General features: G+C 39.7%; 2 protein-coding genes across 2 annotated transcripts in view; one reads left to right on the top strand and one right to left on the bottom strand.

Moving 5' to 3' along the window:
* The first annotated feature begins 9,124 nt into the window (after positions 1-9,124).
* Positions 9,125-22,446, top strand: LOC134197414 (uncharacterized). Its single transcript, XM_062666736.1, has 9 exons — positions 9,125-9,363; positions 9,424-9,580; positions 11,860-11,996; positions 12,055-12,103; positions 12,172-12,259; positions 12,326-12,429; positions 21,282-22,004; positions 22,066-22,123; positions 22,183-22,446. The coding sequence occupies exons 1-9, from the start codon at positions 9,317-9,319 to the stop codon at positions 22,242-22,244; spliced, it is 1,425 nt and encodes a 474-aa protein (XP_062522720.1). The 5' UTR covers positions 9,125-9,316; the 3' UTR covers positions 22,245-22,446.
* A 1,361-nt stretch (positions 22,447-23,807) lies between these two features.
* Positions 23,808-26,320, bottom strand: part of LOC134197056 (NACHT domain- and WD repeat-containing protein 1-like) — a 10,544-nt gene continuing 8,031 nt past the window's right edge. Inside the window, exon 4 of the mRNA XM_062666298.1 lies at positions 23,808-26,320. This exon is cut by the window's right edge and continues 1,835 nt beyond it. Coding sequence (XP_062522282.1) covers positions 24,050-26,320 — 2,271 coding nt within the window. The 3' untranslated portion in view covers positions 23,808-24,049.

The raw sequence follows: 26,320 nt of genomic DNA, 5'->3' as shown, positions 1-26,320 counted from the left end.
AATATATATATATATATATATATATATATATATATATATGAAAATGTTCAATTCACATACTGGGTAACGACAAAGCCTAACAATCTGTTGGTGTGCATCATCAAATTAATTAACAGCTGATATTTTCATTTCTAAAGAGTAAGAACGTTGTTTAGTACAGGTATTCCCATTTATTGCAGTTCCTGCCATCCTCAGGCTACCACATGAACCCAAAGTGTTCCCCATATACCTGGAAGCGCAACTGAGCATGTGGTCTACTTTCAATGTACCAGATTAGCTGCCGTTCTATTAGAGCATATTGTTCCTGTGAGCATGTTGTTCAAACTGATGAAATAAAGTAGTGCAATGGCTCGCATATACAAGTGAGGTTGTTAATTGCAGTGACTATTCATAATATAAAAATAAAACAGGCAAACAGATAAACAACAAAGCAAACTACGTGCTATTGAGATAGTCACTCACATGATGGCATTTGCATGTAGTGCAATCCATGCCAACACCATCTAGTTGTATAACTTACTAGATTCTAAACCCGTTCGTTGCACAGGCTCTAGTAGCAGCCGAAAGTTACAATATACATGGGTATTTATTCCCTATAGCCGCTGCAATCTTACCAGTACTGAGTCCTAGCAGTACGAAGAGAGTAGCACAGTGGCAACACACGTCATAAGTATTTGACTCTCTGAGTGTATTTGGTGGCTTTTAAATAAGCCGGTTTTTGTAGATTTGGTGGCATAAATTCTATTCACTGTAGTAGTGCTTTTGCGTAGACGATATTTTTGTTCTTGCTTCAGATGCGTAGACAAAAAGACTGTCAGTTTGGCCAACTCTTGAACATGCAACATACAACGGGCAGTGGGAAAAGCAAGGCAAATCCAAATTAATTCCTATTACTTTAGTGATAGGCCCTGTGCTACATTGATGGTTATTGCAAAACAGACACGCACAGGAAACAGCAACCTCCGGAATTGGAAGTGTGTCTAAAGGAATTAGTGGAATTCTTGGAATGTCATTATTATGAATACATTTTCATTCCTTGCCCAGTCAGTACGGTGGCTTCTGTGGCATGTGCCATAATCTGTTTGATAATCAGTCTTGTGCCATTACAAAGCTTGGGTGCATCCAAGTTTAGAAGAAGTATGACTGGGCAACCGACTTTTAGTCTAAGCTTATGCAATGCCATGCCTGAAGGTTCCAGAGCGTTGAAGAACTCAGTTGGATACTGCACAGCCTCTGTTGCATCCACAACAGTGTTGATAGACTTCAAAACCTTCTCTCCAGGTAGTTGCATCAAAAGCTTGGTGTTAATGGCATTGACAATGTCATTTCGTGGTGCGAGAATAACACGCTCACAGAGCCAGCTATGATTCTTGTAGTTTTGATTCAAGTTTGGAAAAACCTTTCTGTACAAGGCCTCAACATTCTCTACCACTTGACCTAAGCCAGGCGGTATGCTTATTAGGCCTTCATAATCAACAAGCAGTTCTCCATTGCCAATTCTAGAAGCAGTGATGCAAGTTATCTGCAGACGTGTCTCCTTGCAATTGCACTCACATGTTGGTAAACAGAGTAATTGTTTAGACATGTTGCAAAAGACAAGTAGATTTGAAACAGGCAGACAGCTCATCAGCTGGAGTTCTTTTTGAGACTACAGGTAGGGTTTGCCGAAAATCGCCCGCAAGAAGCTGCAACAGTGCCCTTACTAATGTTACATGTTGGTGTTCCATGTGGGCCAGGTTTAGTGAAAGCTTGAATGCAGAATGAGCAATCCTGCCTCCAGAAAGTAGTTAGCGGCAATGCCCGAGGATGCCATTGCAACGGCAATCTTTTCCCATCTGCCTCACCTTGGCTAGGAGATAGTTCAGTAGAGACGTCTTACCGGTACCACCGGGTGTATCAAAAAATGCAATACCACCAGATCCGGTTTGCACCTTTTGTAACATGATCTGATAGGCAGCAGTTTGGTCTGGCACTAACAGGGGCTCATTGCTCGAAATGTACCCTGCTAGTTCTTGGTTGTAGCTCGTCTCTCGTATCAGGTCCCTGGACATGCGCACCAGCTGATATTGTTGAGGAGTCGGCATACCATACATTTAGAGATCTTTAACTCCTAAACTGAGAACCTTGTCTTCTCCAAGGATCAGTTCTTCATTGAAGGTGTCGTCAGACAAGTCAACTTGTGCGCTAGGATTCTGCTGGCGTACCTTGCAAACCACGGAAACAGAAAATGTTAGTATGCAAACATTGAACAAGAAAATTACTGTACATGGATAACAAAGTGGTCTCACCTGCAGCAGTATACCTTCCGCCAAGCTCTCCTTGTGTGTGTCCCAGTCCTTGGGTTGCCAAGCCCACATGTAACAATCATAAGACTGAAGGGATTTCTCAGCATGCTTGGAGAACGACTGATGGCAGCTTCATCCAAGGTTGCATTACAGTGACCTTCGTCATCAAGAAGACCTCTCATAAAGCATGCCTCTCTGAATGTTGCACATTCCCTTTGATCAACTATTCCCAGATCTCCAAAAGATGTCGGTCCTTTTGTAGAACCAAAAACCTTCTTTTTCACAACGTGAAGTAGAAGGCGCAAGCAGAAAAATTCAAATGCGCTGGGATGGACAGTATACACTCTACTAATAGTGTAACAGAACTTGACTCCTGAATGGCTCTCCACTTGCATGCCCCTGTATACGTCGCTTCCATCTCTTGCTGCTCTTATCCCATCGGTAATACAGTAGCACATTACAGTACAGTACGGTCCTTGCAAATTCGTCTTGCTGGCACAGCTCAAAAAAGGCTGTCAAGGTGGTCTTGGGCAGTTCCTCCCTTATATTAACCTCACTAAAATACACACGTTGCCCGTTCTCCAAGTGAACACTCAGGTGCTCCACTGGTGGGTACCGCTGATGAATAAGGTAGTCGAGAATATGAAATGTTGCTTCACTGCTGCAGATGTATCTTCCACTCTCGTCCCTTAAAACCTCATTCCTTCTCATTCCTTGCCGTTCAAGCTCGAATACTGCCTGATCACTACCTTTGCTGACGTACTCACATATGTACTTGATGGATTTTACTGTATTGCAGTACTCAACATTAGTGTGTGCATTGAATATCTTAGACAGAATAGGGCAATAGGGGACCACCTTTTTATCGTCAATTTCCACATCGTTGCAACCTGAGACTGTCACTTTCGCTGTAAAGCCACTGTCTCCCGCCTTTCTGCTACAGTAAAGTGGGTACGCATCGTGCCCTGTCTGAGTCTCCTGGAGAAACTCTCTTGGGTATCGTTTGTACACTTTCCGTCTTTTCATGTATGGTGACTTTCGGTTTAGTGCACCACATGGCCCGTGGATCGCGTGCTTCTTGATGATATCAACAGACAATAGGTCGGACATTCTCGCTTTTGAACCAAAGTCAGGCGCAGACTTTGAATTAGATGTGTCGTTGGCTCATCCATGGTGTTTGGACTCACTGAAGGCAACCTCCATAAAAGGAGTAGCAGCAATGAAATGGGAGGAGAAGAAAGAGGCCCAGTATAATTCTAAGCTGCTGCCAGAAGGTCCTGCCTATTTGTCATTCCTCTCATTTTCAAACGTTTTGGCCATAGGGGCAAACAAGCTATAAAGAATTTGAACAAGCTGGCAAAGAGTGCAAGGGATGATGAAGGAAAACGAAATGAGACCGACTTCAAGGTCAAGTAGCGATCAATCATTTCAGTGACACAACAACGATGCAACACAAAAGTTGTCTCGGACAAGCCTATTAGCATAGCAAGATTAGATCGTTGTAACGCATGTCGTGCACTCTGTAATCTTGAATGCTTCAGGATTGTAATAGTCCTGTTGTATTAGTGTCGCTGTGAACGTTTCTCTTTCAAGTTGCTCGTGATGTAAATGTTTGATTTATATGGTGGAAAATATACGTATTGAGACAAACAGACAGTCAAACAGACAGATTAGCTGTTACTTTAGTTGCACCTGTATTGGCTTTGATGTATAAAAGTATATGAAGATTGGACAGACAGACAGACACACAGACAGATTTTTTACAAAAGTCAACTACACACTAGATAAGGTAGCACTGAAAATGGTCCTATTGGTCGTAGGTAGTTGTGATATGAAGAGACAGTAGTCTTAGTTAGCTATATTTAGATTGTAATAGCTTTGATGTTTCAAATATATGTTCTTTGACAGACAGGCAGGCAGGCAGGCAGGCAGGCAGGCAGGCAGGCAGGCAGGCAGGCAGGCAGGCAGGCAGGCAGGCAGGCAGGCAGGCAGGCAGGCAGGCAGGCAGATTGTTTAATTGACAGACAGACAAACGGCACAAGTCTTGCGTATGATTGAGAACTCCTCAACTACAGATGGTGCTTGTTTAATGTCTCTTCAAGGAAAAGGCCCCGGATCCTGGCTGGACTACATGCCTAGTTCAAAGGGCTGACACTTTCTCCGGATTTGTTCCGTTTGGCAGCTTTGGTCAAATTTGGTCTTCCAATGCCATTGCCTCCTACAATAATTATTGATACCTGCGAATGTGGGAAACAACTAAATGATGAAGGTTACTATCTGATTACATGTAAAACCGGTGGTTGGACCCATAATTCCATGGTTTCAGCCTGGTCAGACTGTCTAAATCATGTCCATCTTAACCATATCATAGAGCCGAGACATAAATACAGCAGCTCCCAAGCCAGACGTGATATCATCATTCAAAATGCATTCAAATTCAGTGTTGAACTGGCTGTATTCATAGCTCACCCCTGGTGTTCTGTCGTCATTCTAATGCAGCAAAAAGCAGTACTAGTGGATCGGCAGCTCTGAGGAGAGAGGAAAAGAAGAAGGAAAAGTACAGCTCAGAAAGACAGCCGGTGCATGGCTCTCTCTGTAATATGTTCTCCTTGCGTTGACTACTGGACAATGGGACAAAGAAGCTAGGACAGCAGTTTCTGCATCAGATATATCAAAGCTTAAAAGACAACAATAAAAAATCAACAGCATAAATTTCAAAACTTATTGACGTTGCTGAGATGTAATGCCAGTGTTATCAAAAGAAGATACACAACATAACCTGCTCGGGAGACTATTTAGGTGATCTTTACAGAAGTCAATTGCACACTAAAGTCCATACCAAAATTAGAGACGTGGGAAAAATTTCCGGTTATCGGATATTCAGCGTCCTAGAGAGTTGATTTCAACACTAATCGAAAGCTCGTGCCAAGGCGATTACGATTAGTTAAATATGAATTGTCATTGGTCCTTTGTTACTTTAATAATAGCCGCTTCCTCTCTAGACATGTGAGTACGAACTGCCTTCAATTTAAGCTAAAAGCATTCACAGAAAACCACCAGGGCTTCAAAGCATAATGCGTACGCGATGAAGTAATTAGCTTCAGTCAGAGTCAATATTCTCATGATTTCCTTCACAGACATAAAATCTCTTTGCTGTCTGAGCTTCAATCATCTTCTCTGCCTAACTGTATAATGATTCTCTCTATGGCTTAGAGCAACAAGTAATCAGAGGCAATTAGCGACCCCTCCTCTAACCAATCCCTAAGCATCTAAACACTTCACCACAATTCCCATGTTGTCTCTAATTTGGTATGGACTTTAGCACTGCAAAAGCGGCCGTAGTGGTCGTAGATAGTTTTGATCTTAAAAGACAGTACTTTTAGCTATATCTAGATTGTAATAGCCTTGATGTTTCAATCTATATATATATATATATATATATATATATATATATATATATATGTTGTTTGACAAACAGATAGACAGACAGACAGACAGACAGACAGACAGACAGACAGACAGTTATTGCAGGAGATGTCACCTTCTTTTCCAGACATATTCCATCTTATTCAGCAGATGTATCTGAATGTCAATTCTTGCATTTTTTGCAGAAGACCAAACCAGTACATATAGTCCTCAACTCTGAACAAGGCATTCATCAGGGAGATGTTTTAAGACTAGCATTGTTCTCAACTGCAATACACCCAATTCTCGTGAGCATTCAGAAGGAAAACCCTAAAATACGAGTTCTAGCTTACCTCGATGATGTGCTTCTTTTGGGTCCACCAATTGAAGTTCTCTTTGCCTTGGAAAATCTCAGAGCAGCTTTCATCACAATACACCTTGAAATAGCTGACCACAAATGTGAGATCTATAGCCTACACCACTTTCTAGTCAGATAAGCTCTCAGACCACTATTCGTATCAACTATGGTGGTTCAACAATTCTAGGCATCCCAATTGGAAAGGTTCAGTCTATACAAGAACACTGCGTCAAGACAGCAAAATCAGAGACAACCGTTGCAAGCAGCTGACTGAGCTGGACGATATTCAAAGTGCCATGCTATTACTAAGATTCTGTCACTTTTCTCGAATTAATCACTTAGCTCATTCAGTGACACCAGAACTTCTCAAGTCAGCAGCTGATCTTCACGATCTTCACGCGATGTCAACATTTACCACTTTGCTTGGTTGCAACTCAATAGATGACACTGTATGGCACCAAGCAACCCAATCAATCAAGTATGATGGTTTTGGTCTGTCATTGGTTCAATCAGTTGCTTCATCAGCCTTGCTGGCTTCGTGGGCTCATTCTCTGAATGAATTGCCCATTCATTCCCAAGTATAAAACCTGAAATAGACAAAGTTGTCATGTCAACACCCTCTTTTAGCTGTCTAGGTCAAACACCAAATTCAATTGTGCCACCATCCCAGTCCCTACCGAAGATGTTGTCTGAGTCAAAGAGGCTTCAACACAAGCTCTCAAAAGAAAATGCTAAAATGGAAGCTACTTGCTTAATTGAGAATGCAACTACACTTCGAGATGGCGCTAGACTTCGGTCTCTGCAAGGCAAAGGTGCAAGCTCTTGGTTGTCTGCTATTCCAACTTCAGAGAAGCTCGCACTTAAACCCTCTGAATTTTGATTGGTGGCTTACCTGAGACTTGGACTTCCCTTGCCTTTTGAGTGATAATATTTAGACGTGTGACTGTGAGCAACTAGTGACTCAAGTGGATATCATCAGATTACATGCAAAACAGGGGCGGTCCTGTGTGGTCAAATGACTCGATCATGTCTGTGTGGTCAAAGTATCTAAACAATCTCAAAATTCAACACAAAAAGAAGCCAAAAGCTAGATATGCTACATCTGACAGCCGCCCCGACATTGCTGTTTTTGATACTGGTTGTTGTTCCAATGTAGAGTTAGATATAGCACTTGCTCATCCATGGAGTTCGGACATATTTCCAACGTCAGTCACTATGGCGAGAGCAGCCGCTGCTACAAGGGGAGACAGGAAGTTGGCTCGCTATGAGAAAGAAAAACATCCTGGTGGGTTGTCTGTGAGAGTGGTTCCACTAGTCTTGGAAAATTTTGGAAGATGGGGCAAGAAGGCAGAGACCTATTTGGATGACTTGTCAAAACGATCAAAGGATGACTTTGGAAAATCAAACAGGGCAGAGTTTAAAGACTATTGGCGTCAATAAATTGCCAATAAATTGCCATTCAATTGCAAAGTTGCAATGCCACTGTACTTCTGAAGAAAATCAGCAATGCCTGTCGGGATAGACCAAGTGCCCAGATTCGTAGATGCTCTATTAGAAAAAGGATCGCATGATCCCTTTTAACCAGTTAGTAGTTAAATATATATTGTATTTATTGTTAGTTGTTTTCTCTTGCTTTTTTATTGTCATAGGACAAATGTAGTTAGCCATTTGCTATTGTATCCTAATTCAAATATGAAAATATATGTATTGACAGACAGACAGACAGACAAAGTGGTAAGAGTATTGAGAGAGGACAGATTTGCAGCAGCAAAAAGAGGTGAAAAAATTATAAATATTCAAATCAACAGCATCCAGGGTCATGCAAAGCTACCTTCATTCCTTTGATTTGAAACATTTTGGTTGTTGTGGAGAAAAGGCAGACAATTATTTGAACCAGCCGGCCAAGAGATCGAGAGATGTAGAAAGAGACTATCAATATGCCTTCAGAAGTCCAATTCCAATGTAATAGAGAGAAAAGCTTGAAGAATTGCAGAGGGAAATGAAAAATTGGATGACAACGAAAGACATTCAGAACATCATTCATTAGAGTTTTAGTAGTATTTGATTTGTATGTCTCAGTAGATGGACATTTAGCTAAGCAGTTTTCACCTACAGCATTCTTGCAAAATTTTGCTTTTCGTGTTCAATAGTGAGATAAGACAGACAGACAGACAGACAGACAGATGTATGTTTAAAATAAATAATATTTGACAGACAGACAGAGAGACAGACAAACAAACAGACATAATGTTAGTGATTTTGTACTAGTTTTGATGATGTATTCAATAGAGAACTAAGAGAGACAGATACTTTATTCTCGATCTACTTATACAGGAATTTGTAAAAGCAAACCAGTGCAAAGAACAAGTCATACATTAACTAATGGACTTGGTCTTATTTGAATGTCAAAGGCAAATACCCTACTGCTCCTAATGTTTTTCAAGTAATAATTTTGATAGTCCGGGCTTTCGGGTTTTACGCATGCGCATGAAACATGGTCATAATGGCCGCTAGACGGAAGTGTGCAGCTCAAGATGCCAACTCGCCACAAAAGCGAGCGACTTCTCTTCTCAACTAGGACTTCCACTTCCTGTGCAATATACCGCTTCTGTGGAGAGTCAACTAGTAGAAAACTTTGTCGCAGTATTAATTAATTAAATCAAATAATTATATCGCAAAATGAGAAATATTGCACATCAAGACCTCGAATTTATGACAATATATTTGATTGACAGACAGACAGATAGACAGACAGACAGACAGACAGACAGACAGACAGACAGATAAACAGACAGACAGACAGACAGACAGAAAGACAGACAGACAAACTGACAGACAAACTGACACACCGGTACCATGACACAGACATACAATCAGGAAGACAGACAACTAGACTGCACCCAGTGATACTTCTTTGTAGTGCTTTCTTGCAATTCTTGTCTCCATTTGCCAAGTTCACAGTCTGTTCTACTGCCCTCTGGTACATGGTGACAAAAAACGACGTTTTAGCGCGTATTGCAAAGAGGTCCCGGATTTGGCGCAGTCTCGGTAATAGCCTCGGTAAGGCCTTGGAATTTTTGCTATCATACTTTTTGTTCTCTTCAGAGCATTTCGTATCTTTTTGGAAAATTCTTCAAACACGTTTAGATTTTCAGTTGGGATTTCCCGCGTTAGAAGCCGACGTGAGTCAGGCAGTCGTATTTCAGTCACAAGCATGCGGCATTTGTTTGAAAGAAAGTCTCATACCATCCCAGATGTCTAGTTGGACATGTTGCCTAACAGAGTGCAACCTTCAGAGCTATTTGGCTCAATGAGGTTGGTTATTGTACAGTAGCCATCCTAGACTATGGGATATGTGACATGTTTCTTGTCTAGTCACAACTCTGATTGGTCTCGTGACTCGCAGTTTAGCGAGCCATCTAGCTCTCAGTCTCTTTTTTCTCAAACGAATTCACGTTCCGATTATTCTCAGTCGTTGAGTCAACAGCCCGTTGGAGGAGAACAGACGCGTACAGAAGATGACAACCTTCAGGTAAAACGCTTCTTAGGTTCAACAGACACACAGTAGGTATATGTTAGAATTTGTTATTGTTTTATTTATATGAGCAAGTAAGAGTACAGTGTGCAGGGCAAGAAAGTGTATGATATTTTATTGATTAATTAATTAATAACAAATCAGTTTCAGGTACGGTAATTTTCAGACGTTTCATTGTTACATGTATGACTTACGAGAATGTTCACAAAACTATTCTTACTTAATTAACTATTTTAGGTTACACCTGACAGTGTACCACAAATTGTCTCATCTCTAAGTTGTCCTGGGCAATCATACTTGAAATTTTTAGTTGCCTGGTTATTATTCTGGTAGCCCATACACTAAATCCATGACCACTATTGCTATGGTGCTATAGTTGATTATGAAAATATACATATATACAGACAGGCAAAATACAGCTAACAATTAAACAAGCAGACAGACAAACAGTGCACTTAAATCTTTATGTTTTATCACATGTATTAGCATTGATGTATTACCTTTGATGTATAAATTAAAAAGATGCATTAACAGACAGACAGAGGCAGCTCAATTTCTGCACCGCCTGTCACTTCAGTCTATAGACGAAGACGGAGGAAGGAACTGGCGTGATTTTAAGTCATTCTGGCGTAGATGCATGTCGGTAGCTTTGCAAAGATGTAATGCTAGCGTCATTAGCAGAAAGTTAGCAAGGCTGGGACATTCTAAGATCTTTACAGTTGACAGTTTATTTGCACGTAGCTAAATTATGGCGTCGGCCGTTTGGGCCGGACTAGAATGTAATAGTGTTGTTTTTTGAAAATATATGTATTGACAGACTGACAGACAGACAGACAGACAGACAACTGATTGCAGACAAGACGAGTTCAAATTTACTGGACGACACGATTGTGATATAGCCATGCAATGCAAGAGTGTTACTGCAGAAGATGAGCAGAGTCCAGTGTAGTGATGACTTAGTTGGTGCCATTCATAACTCTGTTAGCCTATATTGTCAGCTGTTTGACTCTTAGTCATAGCTAAGGACCTCTTGGGTCCAATTTGTCGTAGAATTTGCTGATTTTTAGCGTATTGTAGACTGTAATAATCATATTAGTCTTGTATAAGAAATATATGTATTGACAGACAGACAGACAGACAGACTGACAGCCAGACAGACGGACTGACAGACAATCTGTGAGAAGCAGACTTGCCGCTCTAAACTGGCAGTTTTCATCTCCTTCGACACAGAGGGCAACTGATTTACAGGGCCATCACAAGGGTAAAATAGACAGGACTCTGCAACAATAGCTGAAATCCTAGCCATCATGATGTTATGATTTGTAGCCATTGTCTTAATTAAAGAATAGAGTAACTCAGATAAAGATAGGATGCTTGTTTGCAATTTTCAGTTTTGTGTACTTCTATGTTACAAGCAAGGACAAGCATAAATGGCACGAAGCAGCATCCTCTTGACACTACAGGTCACGCCCAATCTGGCAGTAATTAATTAGGAAAGGACACACAGATATCTGATGTGTCATCTATGACATCTAAATGCTCTCAGTAGGTCTGCAAAACGGTAGAGTTATCTATAATTAAATTTACTAACCAATGTCCCTTTACTTTCTAGTACCTTTCTTCAGTGCACTGGTAGTTAACACATATATCAACGAGGGCATGCTTGCTCAGGAAGGAAGAGTCAAGCTGGTAGGTAGGGTAGCTGTCAGCTAGTTGTCCCTGGGCAACCATAGTTTGCTGTTTCAGTTGCTCGGACATACTTTTGGTTGCTCCCGGGCAACTGATTTGTCGTTCACTGCCTGAAGTGTAACCTAGAATAGTTAAGTAAATTTTGAACAGTTTTGTGGAAGGAAGTAAATGTTTTTGTAGTGCATCTAAAACAATCGTTGTGTAAAAACTGAGCAAATGAAGTAAATTCGATGGTGATGTTTGCCACATATTTGATTTAATCACAGCAGGACAAATTGATGTTTGTTTCAGTCAGCTGCAGGTGACTTGTTACAAATACACACTTGTTGCATTGTGACTGTTTGTATCAATTTGTTTTCAGTTGAGTGTGTTTCAGAGCAGCTTTCCCATCTTACTATATAGATGCATGTTGTATGCTTGTTATACAGTATATAGCTTCTAATTAGACTACTGGTATCGTGTAAGATACAAAGATCAATTTTGGTGTATTTTAATTGGGTTCTTTAATTAATTAATTAGGCAAGGCTGCTTACAAAGAAACAGTATGAGATAGGAATAGAAATACAGTCTGTTTGCTCTCGTTCTAGCTGAATTCTTGCTACTTGAACTACATGTCTAAACCTCCTCTGTTCAAGAAATCATCTCACAAAAGCAAAGTTACAAGTGAACCTCCTCTCAGTGAAATATTGAAACTTAAGTGTCAAACTCAAGAGAAAGACAACAAGTTGCAACAATATTTGTAATTCCATTAAATTTGTAATAAAGATGATTTGTTTTTCTAGAGCTGTGTTTGAGTCATTGTCTAGCTTGGTTAAGCAATGCACATCAGAGGTGGGTAGATATTCCTATTGTGTGTGCACATACACATTGTCTTACTGGTATGTAATGTCACTATTTAGATTCAAGAAAGTCTGGAGTCAATTCGTGGTTTGGTGAGGTCAAAGTTTGATGCCATAGAGTCTCAGTCATTAAGAGCAACGTCTGAAAGTTTGTGTATTTTTATAACCATTTCTAACTATGCTGTGATGATGATTCTCTACTGCTTTGTTATAGTGAAGGATATGATAACTGCTCAACGTAATGGAATAGTGGAAGAATCGGCGTACAGACGGGAACAAGAGTTGAAAATTGAACACTTAGCAAAGGAACTGGCATTGGTGAGTAAATGATCTCACAATTATGGTACAGAATGAAAATATAGAGTGTGCATGCATGTATCTTGTTTTGCTTTCATTCAGAGGGTAAAGCCTGGTTTACAATACGACGCTGACGATGCTCACGACGCTATCCAGGACGCTGGCAAGGATGCTAGCAAAGACGCTCTAGCAGGCATCATATTGTACGTTACGTCATGAGCATTGTCAGCGTAGTCAGCGTCATTGACACTAGAGTTGATTCAAGTTCAACTCTAGCGTCCAAATTGGAAGTGCTCTAGTGTCTACCGGAAGCACATGCCTTTTCTTGACAAATCAGGGGTCTAACTCAAGAGTGAAATAACCGGAAGTAAACTATATGAAGAGAAGCTTATTGAAAGTGTATACGTATAGGCACGGCTGATATTGGCAGATCAAGTCACAGTAGCTTGCAGATGCGAGACGCAAGAAAAACACGTGAAAAACGTATCGGAAGAAACCGGGCTCCCAGCAGCAGACTGTCAAAAAAATATGGAAATGTTTCTGCGACAGCTAAGTTGGGGCGGGGAAAAACGAAAAAATCACAGATTTTTGTATTCATGATGCACCCGTGTATATGATTATGATGAGCATGTGTGTAGTGGCTCGTCACTGACACTCATCAAATGATATTGTAAATGGTACAGTGTCAGCGTCAGCATTTTGACACCTACTTGGTGTCTTTGCCAGCATTCTCTTGAGCGTTGCGAGCATCGTCAGCATCATATTGTAAACCAGGCTTAATGGTCTAATTTAATGCTCAGTGATGTAAGAAACTAGGTATGTTGTTGGCAAGCCTTTGTAGCACACATTGCAATCTTAGGATTTAAAGCTGGGTCTTACTTGGTGTACTGGCTATTTCGTTCTGTCCTCTATGTTTTCTCTGTTATCTCTATCCTGTAGTGCAATGTGTAGAAAGACTAATAAGCAACAGAATGAAGCTTTATTTATACATTGTACTGGCATCGATAGTTGCACCTACGCATATCATTTGTATTGTTGAGTGCTGCTGAGTGTTTTTCACTATGATGCAATACTGGTGTGTAATTTTGTCTATCAGTCAAGAGTTGTGGGAAATTATAGAAGTTACGCGACAATGTAAAGAGTGTGCGCAGAGGGCTTGAGCACTTTCTGTCTGCTTGGTCTTATGTGTGTGTTACTATATATATGTATGTATGTATGTATGTATGTATGTATATATATATATATATATATATATATATATATATATATATATATATATATATATATATATATGTATGTATATAGTGTGTGTGTGTGTGTGTGTGTGTGTGTGTGTGTGTGTGTGTGTGTTTGTGTGTGTGTGTGCGTGTGTGTGTGTGTGTGTGTGTGTGTGTGTGTGTGTGTGTGTGTGTGCGCACGCGCGTGTGTGTAACATATATACATACAGTACCGGCAATAAGTAAGCTGACAGCGATACGATACGATACCATACGATAGGATACGATACCATACGATAGGATAGGATAGGATAGGATATCATACCATACCATAAAAGATACCATGTAGGATAGGATAAGATAAAAGATGATACCATACAATTAAGATAAGATACCATCCATAGGATATACCATACGCAATATGATATATGATACAATTAAGATAAGATACCAGATGGTACGATATATGATACGATACGCAATACGATGCGATACCATACGCATACGATAAAAATGTTAGGTTACTTATTGCCGGTACTGTATATGCCTATGTTTGGGCTGAATGAGTCATGCTTCTCATCCAATCAAAATTGTCCAATCGCAGAGCAATATTTGTGTTTTGTTGTAAGTGGACAGACAATGAACAGGGACAGCCAATCACAAACACCAGGGTGTATGGGAAGCTTTTCATCAGAACAATCTAATTCATGTTCCCAAATCACAGGGCCATGTTAGAAATATGCACAATTAGAAAGGTGGTTGACACAAAAGTCATCTTTTACCTGACGCTAATATTATCATGGAAGCTTAACATTTGGATTCCAAGATCAATTTGCATGTTTTGAATCTCGTTATTTGACGATTTTTAGAAATTTTGTCATGTGATCATTTTTAGATTTTTAGATAGCACACTTGAAATCAAACTTGTGTCCACATTCAAAGAACTTTGCAGCAAGTTGATCGTTTCTTCAGAGGGCTAATAGCTATGGAATCAAGGGTGAAAACACAGCTTCAGTTAACCAAAATTTTATATCAGATGACTCTTGACAATGTGGATATTTGTTTGCAGTAGTATACATTTTATAGGGTTAGTAGTAACACTATTGTTATTGTACGTAGACTCACGCCTCACTTTTTGAACAGTGATGATGCTTAATTAATTAATTACTTTTTAATTGTTTTTTATTATTTGTTGTTTCCGACTTGCAACAGTTGGTAATAGGTTATTGCTGAATTAGTGACAAAGTTTGTAAAATGGGAGATGCATGCAGGAATTTCAAGACAGTATAGCATACACCAGATAGAATAGGAAAATAAACAAGGAAGTTAGATTTTCTCGCAAGCTGTCTACGTGCTGACTATTGTAGTTTTCATGATGAATATTTTTAGATAGCGACTAATTGCAAATTGTTATTACCAACTACTAACGGACTATAACACATGCAAAACTGCTCCGATAATTAAACACCTGGAATGCGTCATGAGAGACTTATGTGGTGAATGGCAAAGTGCTAGGAAAGGGGCTCGAGATCTCTGTCTGTGTATATGTATGTATGTATGTATGTATGTATGTATGTATGTATGTATATACAGTACCGGCAATAAGTAACCTAACATTTTTATCGTATGCGTATCGTATCGTATCGTATCGTATCGTATCGTATCGTATCGTATCGTATTGCGTATCGTATCGCGTATCGTATCGTATTGCGTATCATATATCGTACCATCTGGTATCTTATCTTCATTGTATCATATATCATATTGCGTATCGTATATCCTATGGATGGTATCTTATCTTAATTGTATGGTATCATCTTTTATCTTATCCTATCCTACATGGTATCTTTTATCGTATCGTATCGTATCGTATCGTATCGTATCGTATCGTATCCTATCGTATCGTATCGTATCGTATCGTATCGTATCGTATCGTATCGTATCGTATCGTATCGCTGTCAGCTTACTTATTGCCGGTACTGTATATATATATATATATATATATATATATATATATATATATATATATATATATATACTGAGAGAACAGTAATGGGTCACTTTTGTTGTCACTTTGTTCTACGTACCAGCTTGTAATCACCAACACACTGTTTCAACAGAAAACCAAGTACAAGACCACCTGGATGCATCCTAGATCAAAGCATTAGCAACAGATAGACTTCATTATTATTCGTCAGAGAGATATCAGTGATGTTCGTCACACTAGAGTCATGTGGGGAGCTTCTGCCTCAGTCTTTTCTGACCATAGATTGGTGCATAGTAAGCTTTCACTTTCTGTCAAGAAAACTGTTTCTCACCAGTCTTGCCAGAGATTTAGAAAATTGATTGTCAGCCAGTTAAATGATCCCTCTACCAGTCTTCGGCTGAAAAACGAACTCACCACAAAGCTGCAAGAATTGTATATTCCATCTTATGATTCAGCCAGCAACCTGGATGCATTGTGGTCAAGTTTACACTCAGTTGTTCACAACGGTTCTTATGAACTACTTGGCAAGCCTAATAGGAAACACCAGGATTGGTTTGATCAAAATGACACTGTCATCAGCCATCTCCTTGATGATATGCATCGCTTGCATCAAGTCTGGTTATCAGATAAATGCAATCAAAGCACTGCTGATGCCTACCATCATGCAAGAAAAGCAGCAAGAGCTAGGCTCTCTGTGATGAAGAACAAATGGTGGTTACAGAAGGCAGAACAGCTTCAGTTAGCTGTTGACCAGCATAACTCTAGTGGCTTCTATCAAGGCCTAAAAGAGGTGTTTGGGCCAAGTGTAAAGACAATCGCACCTCTACAATCTGTTGACAACTGCAGGCTTTTCTATGGACGACGAGAAATTTTGACTCGTTGGGCTCAGCATTTTGCAGGCATCTTGAATCATCCAACATTTATTTCACAAGAAGCTATTGACAGCATTGATGAACAGCCTGATCTAGTTGTAGCTTGTGAACCACCATCTAACAATGAGATAAAGAGCTATCAGGAAAATGTCAAGGAATAGATCTCCTGGTGCTGATGGCCTACCTGCTGAAATTTTTCAACATAGAGGAGAACTGCTGTTGTTCAAACTAGGTGATTTCATTTGTCTATGCTGGGAACTCGAAGATGTACCCCAGAACTTTAAAGATGCCAACATAATCCATCTATACAAGAAAAAGGTAGTCAATCTGACTGCAATGTGGTTTTCGTTCTGATTGTGGTACGTCCGACATGATCTTTTCAGCCAGGCAGCTTCAAGAAAAGTGTCGTGAACAGCACATGGATCTATTTATGGTCTTTATTGACTTGGTCAAAGCGTTTGACTCGGTTGATAGAACTGGCTTATGGAAAGTCCTTTTGAGGCTTGGCTGCCCGGTTAAGATTGTGAATCTAATCAAAGCCTTTCATACTGGTATGATGGCTTGTGTTGTCGAGGATGGGTCAAAGTCAGAAATGTTTGCAGTAAACAACGGAGTGAAACAGGGCTGCGTTCTAGCACCTACTCTTTTTAGCATTTTGTTTTCCGTGGTTTTAAATGATGCCTTCAAGAACATTCGTGAGGGTGTTCGAGTTGAGTTTAGAACTACTGGAGGTGTATTCAATCTCAGGCGCTTACAAGCCAAAACAAAGGTTTCTAAGAGTCTACTGAGAGAACTCTTGTTTGGTGACGATTGCGCATTAGTTGGTCACACATATGAAGACATTCAACACATTGTCAACTGTTTAGACCGATCAACTAAATGTTTTGGCTTGAGTATCAGCTTGAAAAAGACAGAAGTGCTTTTTCAACCACGTCCAGGCTCGAACTATAACCCTCCTCCAGTTATGAGTAGTGATCACCCATTGTCTTATGTCAGCAATTTCAAGTATTTGGGTAGTTTCCTTTCAAACAATGCAACTGTTGATGCAGATGTTTCTCATAGGATGGCAAAGGCATGAAATCATACTGACCACGAAGGTTGCAGTTTACAAAGCAGTAGTCTTATCAGTTCTATTGTACGGATGCGAGTCATGGACCCTTCTTCGTCGTAACCTCAAAAGTTTGGAGAGTTTTCATCTGCGATGTCTTCGCCGCATATGTGGAATCCAGTGGACTGACTATATACCCAACACAGAAGTGTTATCTCGTTGTAACATCAGTGGCATTGAATCTTTTGTTATGAAATGCCAATTTTGCTGGGCTGGTCACATGTCTCGAATGCCTAATGATAGAATTCCCAAACAACTCCTTTTTGGTCAACTGGAACAGGGCCATCGTCATCAAGGTGGTCCTAAATTACGTTATAAAGATTCTATCAAGGCTAATATGAAATCTTGTGGGATTGACTTCCTGCATTTTGAGAAACTATCCAGTGATAGAACAAACTGGAGATCTCTCTGCCATTCATCACTCCAACAGTTTGAAGAAAATCGTATTAGACATCTTCAAGCTCAACGTCAGAAACGGAAAGAACAAATTGTTCCTACCAACAAGTCATTTGTTTGCCAATCTTGTGGCAAGGAATGCCATTCAAAAGCAGGTGTTAAATCCCATCAGAGACACAGAGGACACTAAAGAGAGTCATCACTGTTATCAGTGGACATGCCATCATATATATATATATATATATATATATATATATATATATATATATATATATATATACACACACACACACACACACACACACACACACATATATGTATATTGTATCATGAAGCAGTAGCACTAATTAGATAGAAAACCGAGTAGATGTAGGCCTTACTTAACAGCAGGTCATTTTCCACATGAATCTGATGTAAACTGTACTATCAAGTAGTAAATCTAAAGCATTGAACAGTTTTCAGCTTTGTGAACCTAGATTTGCATAGTTTTACCATTACCCGTGTGAAAGAAGTCAGGACAGGTTGTAGTATTATTTATTGCAAAATGTGTCTACACTACACATGCATGGTGTTGCAGACCTAGGCAAGAGTTTACACTACAGCACCCACATGGATATGAGCATATCAAACTGGACAGTTAGTGACCGATTATTCTTTCCATGCTGTGACTGTAAATTATGAAGTCCTGAAGGCCTCATTGCTAGTCCCTGTAATGCACCAATGTGCATTGCTACTGGGACTTTGTAGAAGTCATGAGACTTGACAAGTAGCTACTCAAAATGTATTGGGGTGAATTGACTTCTGGACTGCAGGCTATGTCTGTCATGTTCAGGAATGTGCCACGCCCTTTGTTCAGTCTAATTACGGAGCAGTATTTGTGATTGATTGTACATGGCAACCAGAGACAATGGATAAACTGCCAATCACATCCGTGAAACGTTCATAAGAGTTTTTTAACAGAACAGTGTAATTCATATTTGCAATTGCCAGGTCTTGTTGGAAATAAACAATAGGTGTTACCCATTCGCAACTGCTAACATGAAATCAGTCGCTTTCTTGGCTTTCGGCATTTCTATGGCAACGTAACATTGCATAACCAGAAGCGATATCTACATGTATGTCCCTTATATGATAACTCTCCTTGCTGTACTTTGATGACTACAGACTTGCGGTCACGTCAAACAACTGTCGCTTTGAACCATTCTAGATAGAGTTTGCAAGTAGCACACTGAAAAAGAAAATAGGGTATAATTCATAATTTTTGCAATAATCCTATTGCTGTTTTCAGAAGGCTCATACAGTAGCAGTGAAAGCGACAGTGTAAATACAGCTTCAATTTACACAGTTCTATTCAAGAACTGAATCCTGCTGGATTACATGTGGGTTCTATATTGATTGCCAGAACAATTCTTTACAGCTGGGGTGGGGCGAAGCGGCTGATTACCTTTTTGTTGGCTATTAGTTTTTTTTGTTTTCCTTGCCAATGAATGACCAATGGAGCAAAAATTGACCTTAGAGGGCTGTTGGCCATAGTGAGTTGAATGTGTCATCGCAACAACTACGCTTGTCAGCACAATAGTCTGTGCATGGCGAACTTTATGTTAATTGGTTTCTCTACTTTGCTGTGTCCTTCTGTGTACCACTTTAGATATAATTCTGATGTAATGGCAAAAGCTATTTAGTACAGGTTAATATGCAAATGAATGGTTTTATTGAAAGTTGGGAAATGGCATTACGTATATTATATGACATACCTACATATACAGTGCCATATTAGGAATAGTTATTCTTTACACCCTTGGATCTAAGTAATCTCACTTGCAAAGTTAAGTGTTTCAATACTCTGAAACTGACAAGTACTTAAGTCAATGTTTTAGACTTGCATTATGGGAAGTATTTTAATTTTGGCTTTTTTCAGTTCAACTTACTGTTTGCCCACTTAGATCTAGCTTGCCAACTTAGATCTAGCTTGTCAAATCATGTGCTGGTATGATTTAATGTAGAGAGGACTGTCTTATCAACCTGTAGACCAGTTAGAGGGGTGTTTTCTTATGTATCACCTGGTAGATGTATATGTGCATACGTAATTATATCTACAGTACCGGCAATAAGTAACCTAACATTTTTATCGTATGGGTATCGTATCGTATCGTATCCTATCGTATCGTATTGCATATCGCGTATCGTATCGTATTGCGTATCATATATTGTACCATCTGGTATCTTATCTTTATTGTATCATACAGTACCGGCAATAAGTAACCTAACATTTTTATCGTATGCGTATCGTATCGTATCGTATCGTATCGTATCGTATCGTATCGTATCGTATCGTATCGTATTGCGTATCGTATCGTATTGCGTATCATATATCGTACCATCTGGTATCTTATCTTAATTGTATCATATATCATATTGCGTATCGTATATCCTATGGATGGTATCTTATCTTAATTGTATGGTATCATCTTTTATCTTATCCTATCCTACATAGTATCTTTTATGGTATCCTATGATATCCTATCGTATCGTATCGTATCGTATCGTATCGTATCGTATCCTATCGTATCCTATCGTATCGTATCGTATCGTATCGTATCGTATCGTATCGTATCGTATCGTATCGTATCGTATCGCTGTCAGCTTACTTATTGCCGGTACTGTATATCATACTGCGTATCGTATATCCTATGGATGGTATCTTATCTTAATTGTATCATCTTTATCTTATCCTATCTTACATGGTATCTTTTATGGTATCGTATGATATCCTATCGTATCGTATCGTATCGTATGGTATCGTATTGTATCGTATCGTATCGTATGGTATCGTATGGTATCGTATCGTATCGTATCGTATCGTATGGTATCGTATCGTATCGTATCGTATCGTATCGTATCGCTGTCAGCTTACTTATTGCCGGTACTGTATGCCAATCTGGCACCACAAGGTATCTCCTCATTGTGCCTGCTCCATCATTGTGACATGTTCTGCATTGCTTCATGTTTGTTTGAAAGAAGCAGAAGTTGTTGCACTTGTTTTGTTGGGATTCTCTGATAGTCAATCTAACACTTTCGATCGCAGTGAAGCCTACTGCAGTGGAGGGCATAGGTGAACACCCTATTAGCCAAGAGAGGCATGATCGTAAATCTGTCATCCCATTTAATGTTTAAGGTATCATGTGGCTGTCTTAACAAAACTAAATGTCCCCCAATCTGAAACTGCTTCCGCTGCCCCTGTAGAAAGTTGAGTTTGTGCTAGTGGCATTATTTACAACTTGTTTTTATTGCAGAAAGATGAGAAAATCACTGCTTTGTTTCGAGATTTCCAGTCGAATGATGAGAGAAGAAATGAGTTAGCTAGCCTTACAGACAACATGAGGGAATGTGAAAAGGAAATCAGACTGCAAAGACAATTGATTGGCAAGGAGATGCAAGAGGCGATTATGTCCATTGTATCACAATTGAGAAGTGGCAGCAATACTTGTAGACACACAGAGACTGTGAATGAAACTGTACATACAAAACAAATAGAGAAACGACTGGAGTTACCAAAAGCAGAGATAAGCGTCAGTGGCGCAATGAACGAGAGTCCGTTGTTAAACATAACTGGTTCAATTGATGACTGCTCTGCATCTGATCACACTGTGCCAAGTTGTGAGAGAACCCCCTTAGGGTCTGATAATGTTGGTTATGATGGGTTCTTTTCTCCCACTTCATCATCCTCCAGCTTGTCAAAGTTGTCCAACCATAGAAGTGAAAGAAAATCAAGTCGTCCTTTGAGGCACACTAAGGTGGTATTTGTGAAATCTCATTCATGCAAAGGCAATCAACAGCAACAAAGACACAAAGTCAAACCACTATCTTCAAGAGTTTTAGCACAGCTAGATAAACTAGATGAAGACACGGTTGAAATAGGATCTGCATCTGACAGACCTGCAAGTGACATGCGTGATGACAACTCTGTTTCTGTTGTTTCTGCGTCAAGTTCTGCCACTTGTCTTAAAGACAGCAGAGTATATAACTCATTGTATTGATTTGGTTTATTTTTGTATTACAACCAATGTTTATCTTAAGGTTGGAAAGGGAAGAACAAGGCAGAAGCGGCCGCTCATTGTAGAGCCTGAATCTGATGGTTTGTGACAAAATTTAGTGTGGAAGTTACAATAATGGCAGGCTTTCATTCATTTGCAGAAACTGCTCGCCATATGTCAAAATTAGGAGCCATGCTGTCTCACAGATCAAGACCAAACTAATAGTTCCATGAAGAGCTCATTTTGAAATGTAGCAAAAGGTGCAACAGTATGAACCATTGTAAATTGTTTGACTGCAGGAACTGTATGCTTAATAACCCCATATTCTGTGGCTTCTTTACATCATACAAATAGTAACATGAATATCAATATGCTCAAGTATGTAAGGGTCTGGTGATCTTTGGCATGCAGATATGAGCATTTGCAGCTGCAATGAATTTGTGTCTATTTGCAGTGTTGACTCACACGATAAGTCAACTAATCATTACACTAGCAAAAGGGCAGATAGTTTCAGGCAAAGGGACAAACAGAAATGTAGTACATCTAACAGTTACTAAAAATTGAGTTAGAAATTCAAAGAAGACAAGATTACATAAAGTTTATATCCTCCCTTTCTTTGATGTGAAATTTTATGTGGTACGTCTACAATGACTATATATATATATATATATATATATATATATCGTTGTAGTTAATGGTAGGTACAGCTTTGAGGATTTAACAGGTTCGATTTTCAAACATATCTTTTACACAGGCGATGTGAGCAGTTGTTGCCTGTGAGTTAGTAAAGTTGTCTTCAAAAAGTTCTTTCAAGTTTGCTGAACAAACTGGTGATGATTTTCCATTGGCTGAGTGCCATCTTACATACAATGACGAGCCTTTATAATAATGTTGTCAAAAATTGTTTCAAATTAATGAGGCTGTCTTGAGATACAATTCATTTTGCTGTCGCTGTGTCTGGTTTGCAAATTTGTAACATATAGCTACAGTTGGATGCAGTGATATCTGACAGTAACTCTGAGAAACACACTGAGTAGCAGCTGGTGAGGCTAGGACAGAGACGAAGGACAGATATCACAAATATTCAGAGTTATGAACAGGACGGGTCCCAAAGTGTTCAGTTTTATTGTCATCGCACATAGTGCAGTACAGTACTTACCAAGTAAATAGATAGAATCTGGATAAAACGACATACAGCTATGAACATGTATAAACACACAGACAAAAATCAACAGACAGATTTACAGAAATATGAGAATAAATACAAAACAGCAACACATAACTACATGCAGTACTAGGCTCAGTCAAAAGCAACTCTCTAATAAAGATGATATGTAAACAACAACACGGTTCTAAAGTGCCGTATATGTCTACCAAGGGAAGAACACCTGTTGCCGTTAACATAGTGTCAACATGACATCATCATGGAACATTGCAGATACACCTTGGAGCATCATTCCAGTAACTCGTAACCGATTTAGATCTTTATTGCTGCAAAAGCTGACAACCATAGAAAATAGCAGAGTGTACTTAAAGCAAACGACAAAGAGCAAGGACTGATGCTACTTTAATAGATGAAAAATGAATTGAAAGATGCAAACAATCTCTTAACCTCATCATCAATAGACACCTGGTGACTAAAAGTGCAACAAAACATGTGCCCAAGATGTTTACATTGATCAACAATTCTAACTATGTAGATGTGTTATAGAAAGTAAATTTGTAACTGTTGTAGAGACTTGTACCCAGTCCTCTCCTCGTACACACTCCACATGTTTTAGCACGTGCTTTTTGTTCAATTACTTATTAGACTTGGTTTCTAAACTAATATTAAAAATCATTGCCAATTAAAATGAGAGTTAGTGATCAAACCTTTGTAAAAATATCACATGAACAAACTCTACTAGTTTGACTCATTGTTAACTGATAAACTGAATTTTTTAAAAAGTTGTCTATGTTAATACAAATGTTCCTGGAATGATGTTCATCAATTATGATGAAAGTATTTCCTGCCACAGCTCCCATTCTTACTGCATACATATGCTGAGAATACAAATATGACCAGTCTTTGTTGCAGCTGCAATCGTTCCTTGGGATTTAGTTCCAGGTGATGCTTTGACATGAGCTAGATGCTTAGCTTGAGCTTGTGCATCAAAGGTAGCAAGAGGGTGCCCTTTACCATCGATTGCCCACAACTTAATTGTGCCATCTCTGGAGCCTGAGACTACAAGTCTGTCATTATCAACCAGAATTATGGACATTACAGCATGTGAGTGTCCCTCAAATGACAGCAAGCATTCTCCATTTTCTAAATTCCACAGTCGAAGTTGATTGCTGCTTGAATGGTCCCCAGAAATCAAGTGCTTACTGTCGGCAGTGACTGCCAATGCTTTCACACTTTCATGGTGTTGCAATACATGCAAACACACCTGATCCTGAATGCTCCACACTCGAACTGTTTTGTCACTGGCTCCAGAGATGGCCTTTTTCTTGTCTCTAGTCACTCTAATACACCAAACAATGTCAGTGTGACCCTCAAAGACAGTGCATTGTTTAAGATGTCCATTTGACAATGACCACACTCTCACACTCTTGTCAAATGATCCACTTGCTACCATCTCTGCATCGTCTGAGACCGCCACACATTTAATACCAGCTTCATGACTCTCCAGAGATTCAAGTCTATCTCCTTGAGGAATTCTCCATATCTTTATCATTCCATCTGCAGAACCGGTAAAAGCCATCACCCCTACTACTAATACACAAGTGATATTACCATTATGACCTTGCAGGGATTGCAACAAACAGTTAGCCTTAACATCCCATATCTTTACTTGTTTGTCCATACCTCCACTAACAATATATTTTCCATCAGAAGTGGAGGCCAGACAGCTGGTGGAAGACTGAAAAGAATGCAAGCAGCGACCATCCAATGCCCACACCTTAATTCCATCAGGAGCACCAGAGTAAAATGCTTTAGAAGACGCCGCTATGCATTCTGGCTGAGAAAAATGTCGGGCAATCTGTGTTATTGTCTGCTGCTTTTGTATATCCCACACTTTCAGCAATTTGTCATTTGAACCTGACACAACCCATTTACCATATTGTGATGCAGCAACACAACTAATCCATGACGAATGACTTTCCAGGGTATGTAAACATTCACCACTGGCAGTGTCCCATACTTTTAACAAATCATCCTTTGACCCAGATACTGCCATTGAGCCACCAGCCGTCACTGCAACACACCACACTCCATCGTCATGTCCCTTAAGAGTCTTCACAGTTTGTCCTGTATTGAGATCCCACAGTCGAAGTGTTTTGTCAAGAGAAGCAGACATACAGACACTGCCACTGGGTAAAATTGCAACATCCTTTACAGTCTTCGTGTGGCCTTCCATGACAGCCAAACACTTGCCCGTTTGCAAACACCATTTGCGAAGGCTTGTATCCGTAGATCCCGAAACAGTGTAGATGCCTCTGGGAGACTCACAAACAGCTAAGCATGTAATTTCTCCACGGTGATACTGAAAACAAAATTTAACACGTTTACGTTGTAAATCCCATACTCTAATAGTAGAGTCTGAAGAGCCTGAGACAGCGATATGACTACTCGAGAGCATACAAAGACTAGTGATCTGATTACTATGTTTTCCAAGTTTGCAGAATAAATCACCATTGGTTATATTCCACACAGCAACTACACCAGATACATGACCTATCACTAACATATCTGATGAACTACTTTGCAGTGCAACTAGAGAGGTTACTTCTTCATCACACTCTATCATTCTCATGCATTCTCCTGTCTTCAAGTGAATAACATGAACGTTCTGTGATCCTACAGCAACCCACGAGGGACCCATAGTAAATTTTGCAAGTTTCTTTTCTGAAATGACAAACGAGTGCAAGCATTCTCCTAGTGTCAAGTCCCAGACATTGACAAGGGTGGATTCATTGTATCCCCTTGACATTGAAACAGCAACAGGTTCATCTGTCTTCAACATGATTTTCTCTATCCTTTGTGGGTGGCCAGCCAGTGACATTTTGAGAGGACCTCCTGGAGCGATCAGACATGTGGACTGAGGAATCAGCATTGGTATGGGTGATGACTGGGCCCAATGGTATGCACTTGCAATGAGTGAAGAAAGGTCTGGAAAATTCTGAGACAACTGGTGAGTTCGACCAATCAATTGTGCAGCAAGACAATTCGCATCTGTACGCAAATTACTGCTAGACAGCAACAACGTTTCGCGTAGCAAGCCAATCATGTTATCACTACAGTTCACATGAAGATA

Source organism: Corticium candelabrum, chromosome 22 (assembly GCF_963422355.1).
Source record: "Corticium candelabrum chromosome 22, ooCorCand1.1, whole genome shotgun sequence".
NCBI lineage: Eukaryota > Metazoa > Porifera > Homoscleromorpha > Homosclerophorida > Plakinidae > Corticium > Corticium candelabrum.
The sequence above is the reverse complement of the archived record's forward strand: the minus strand, read 5'-3'. Positions and strand labels throughout refer to the sequence as shown.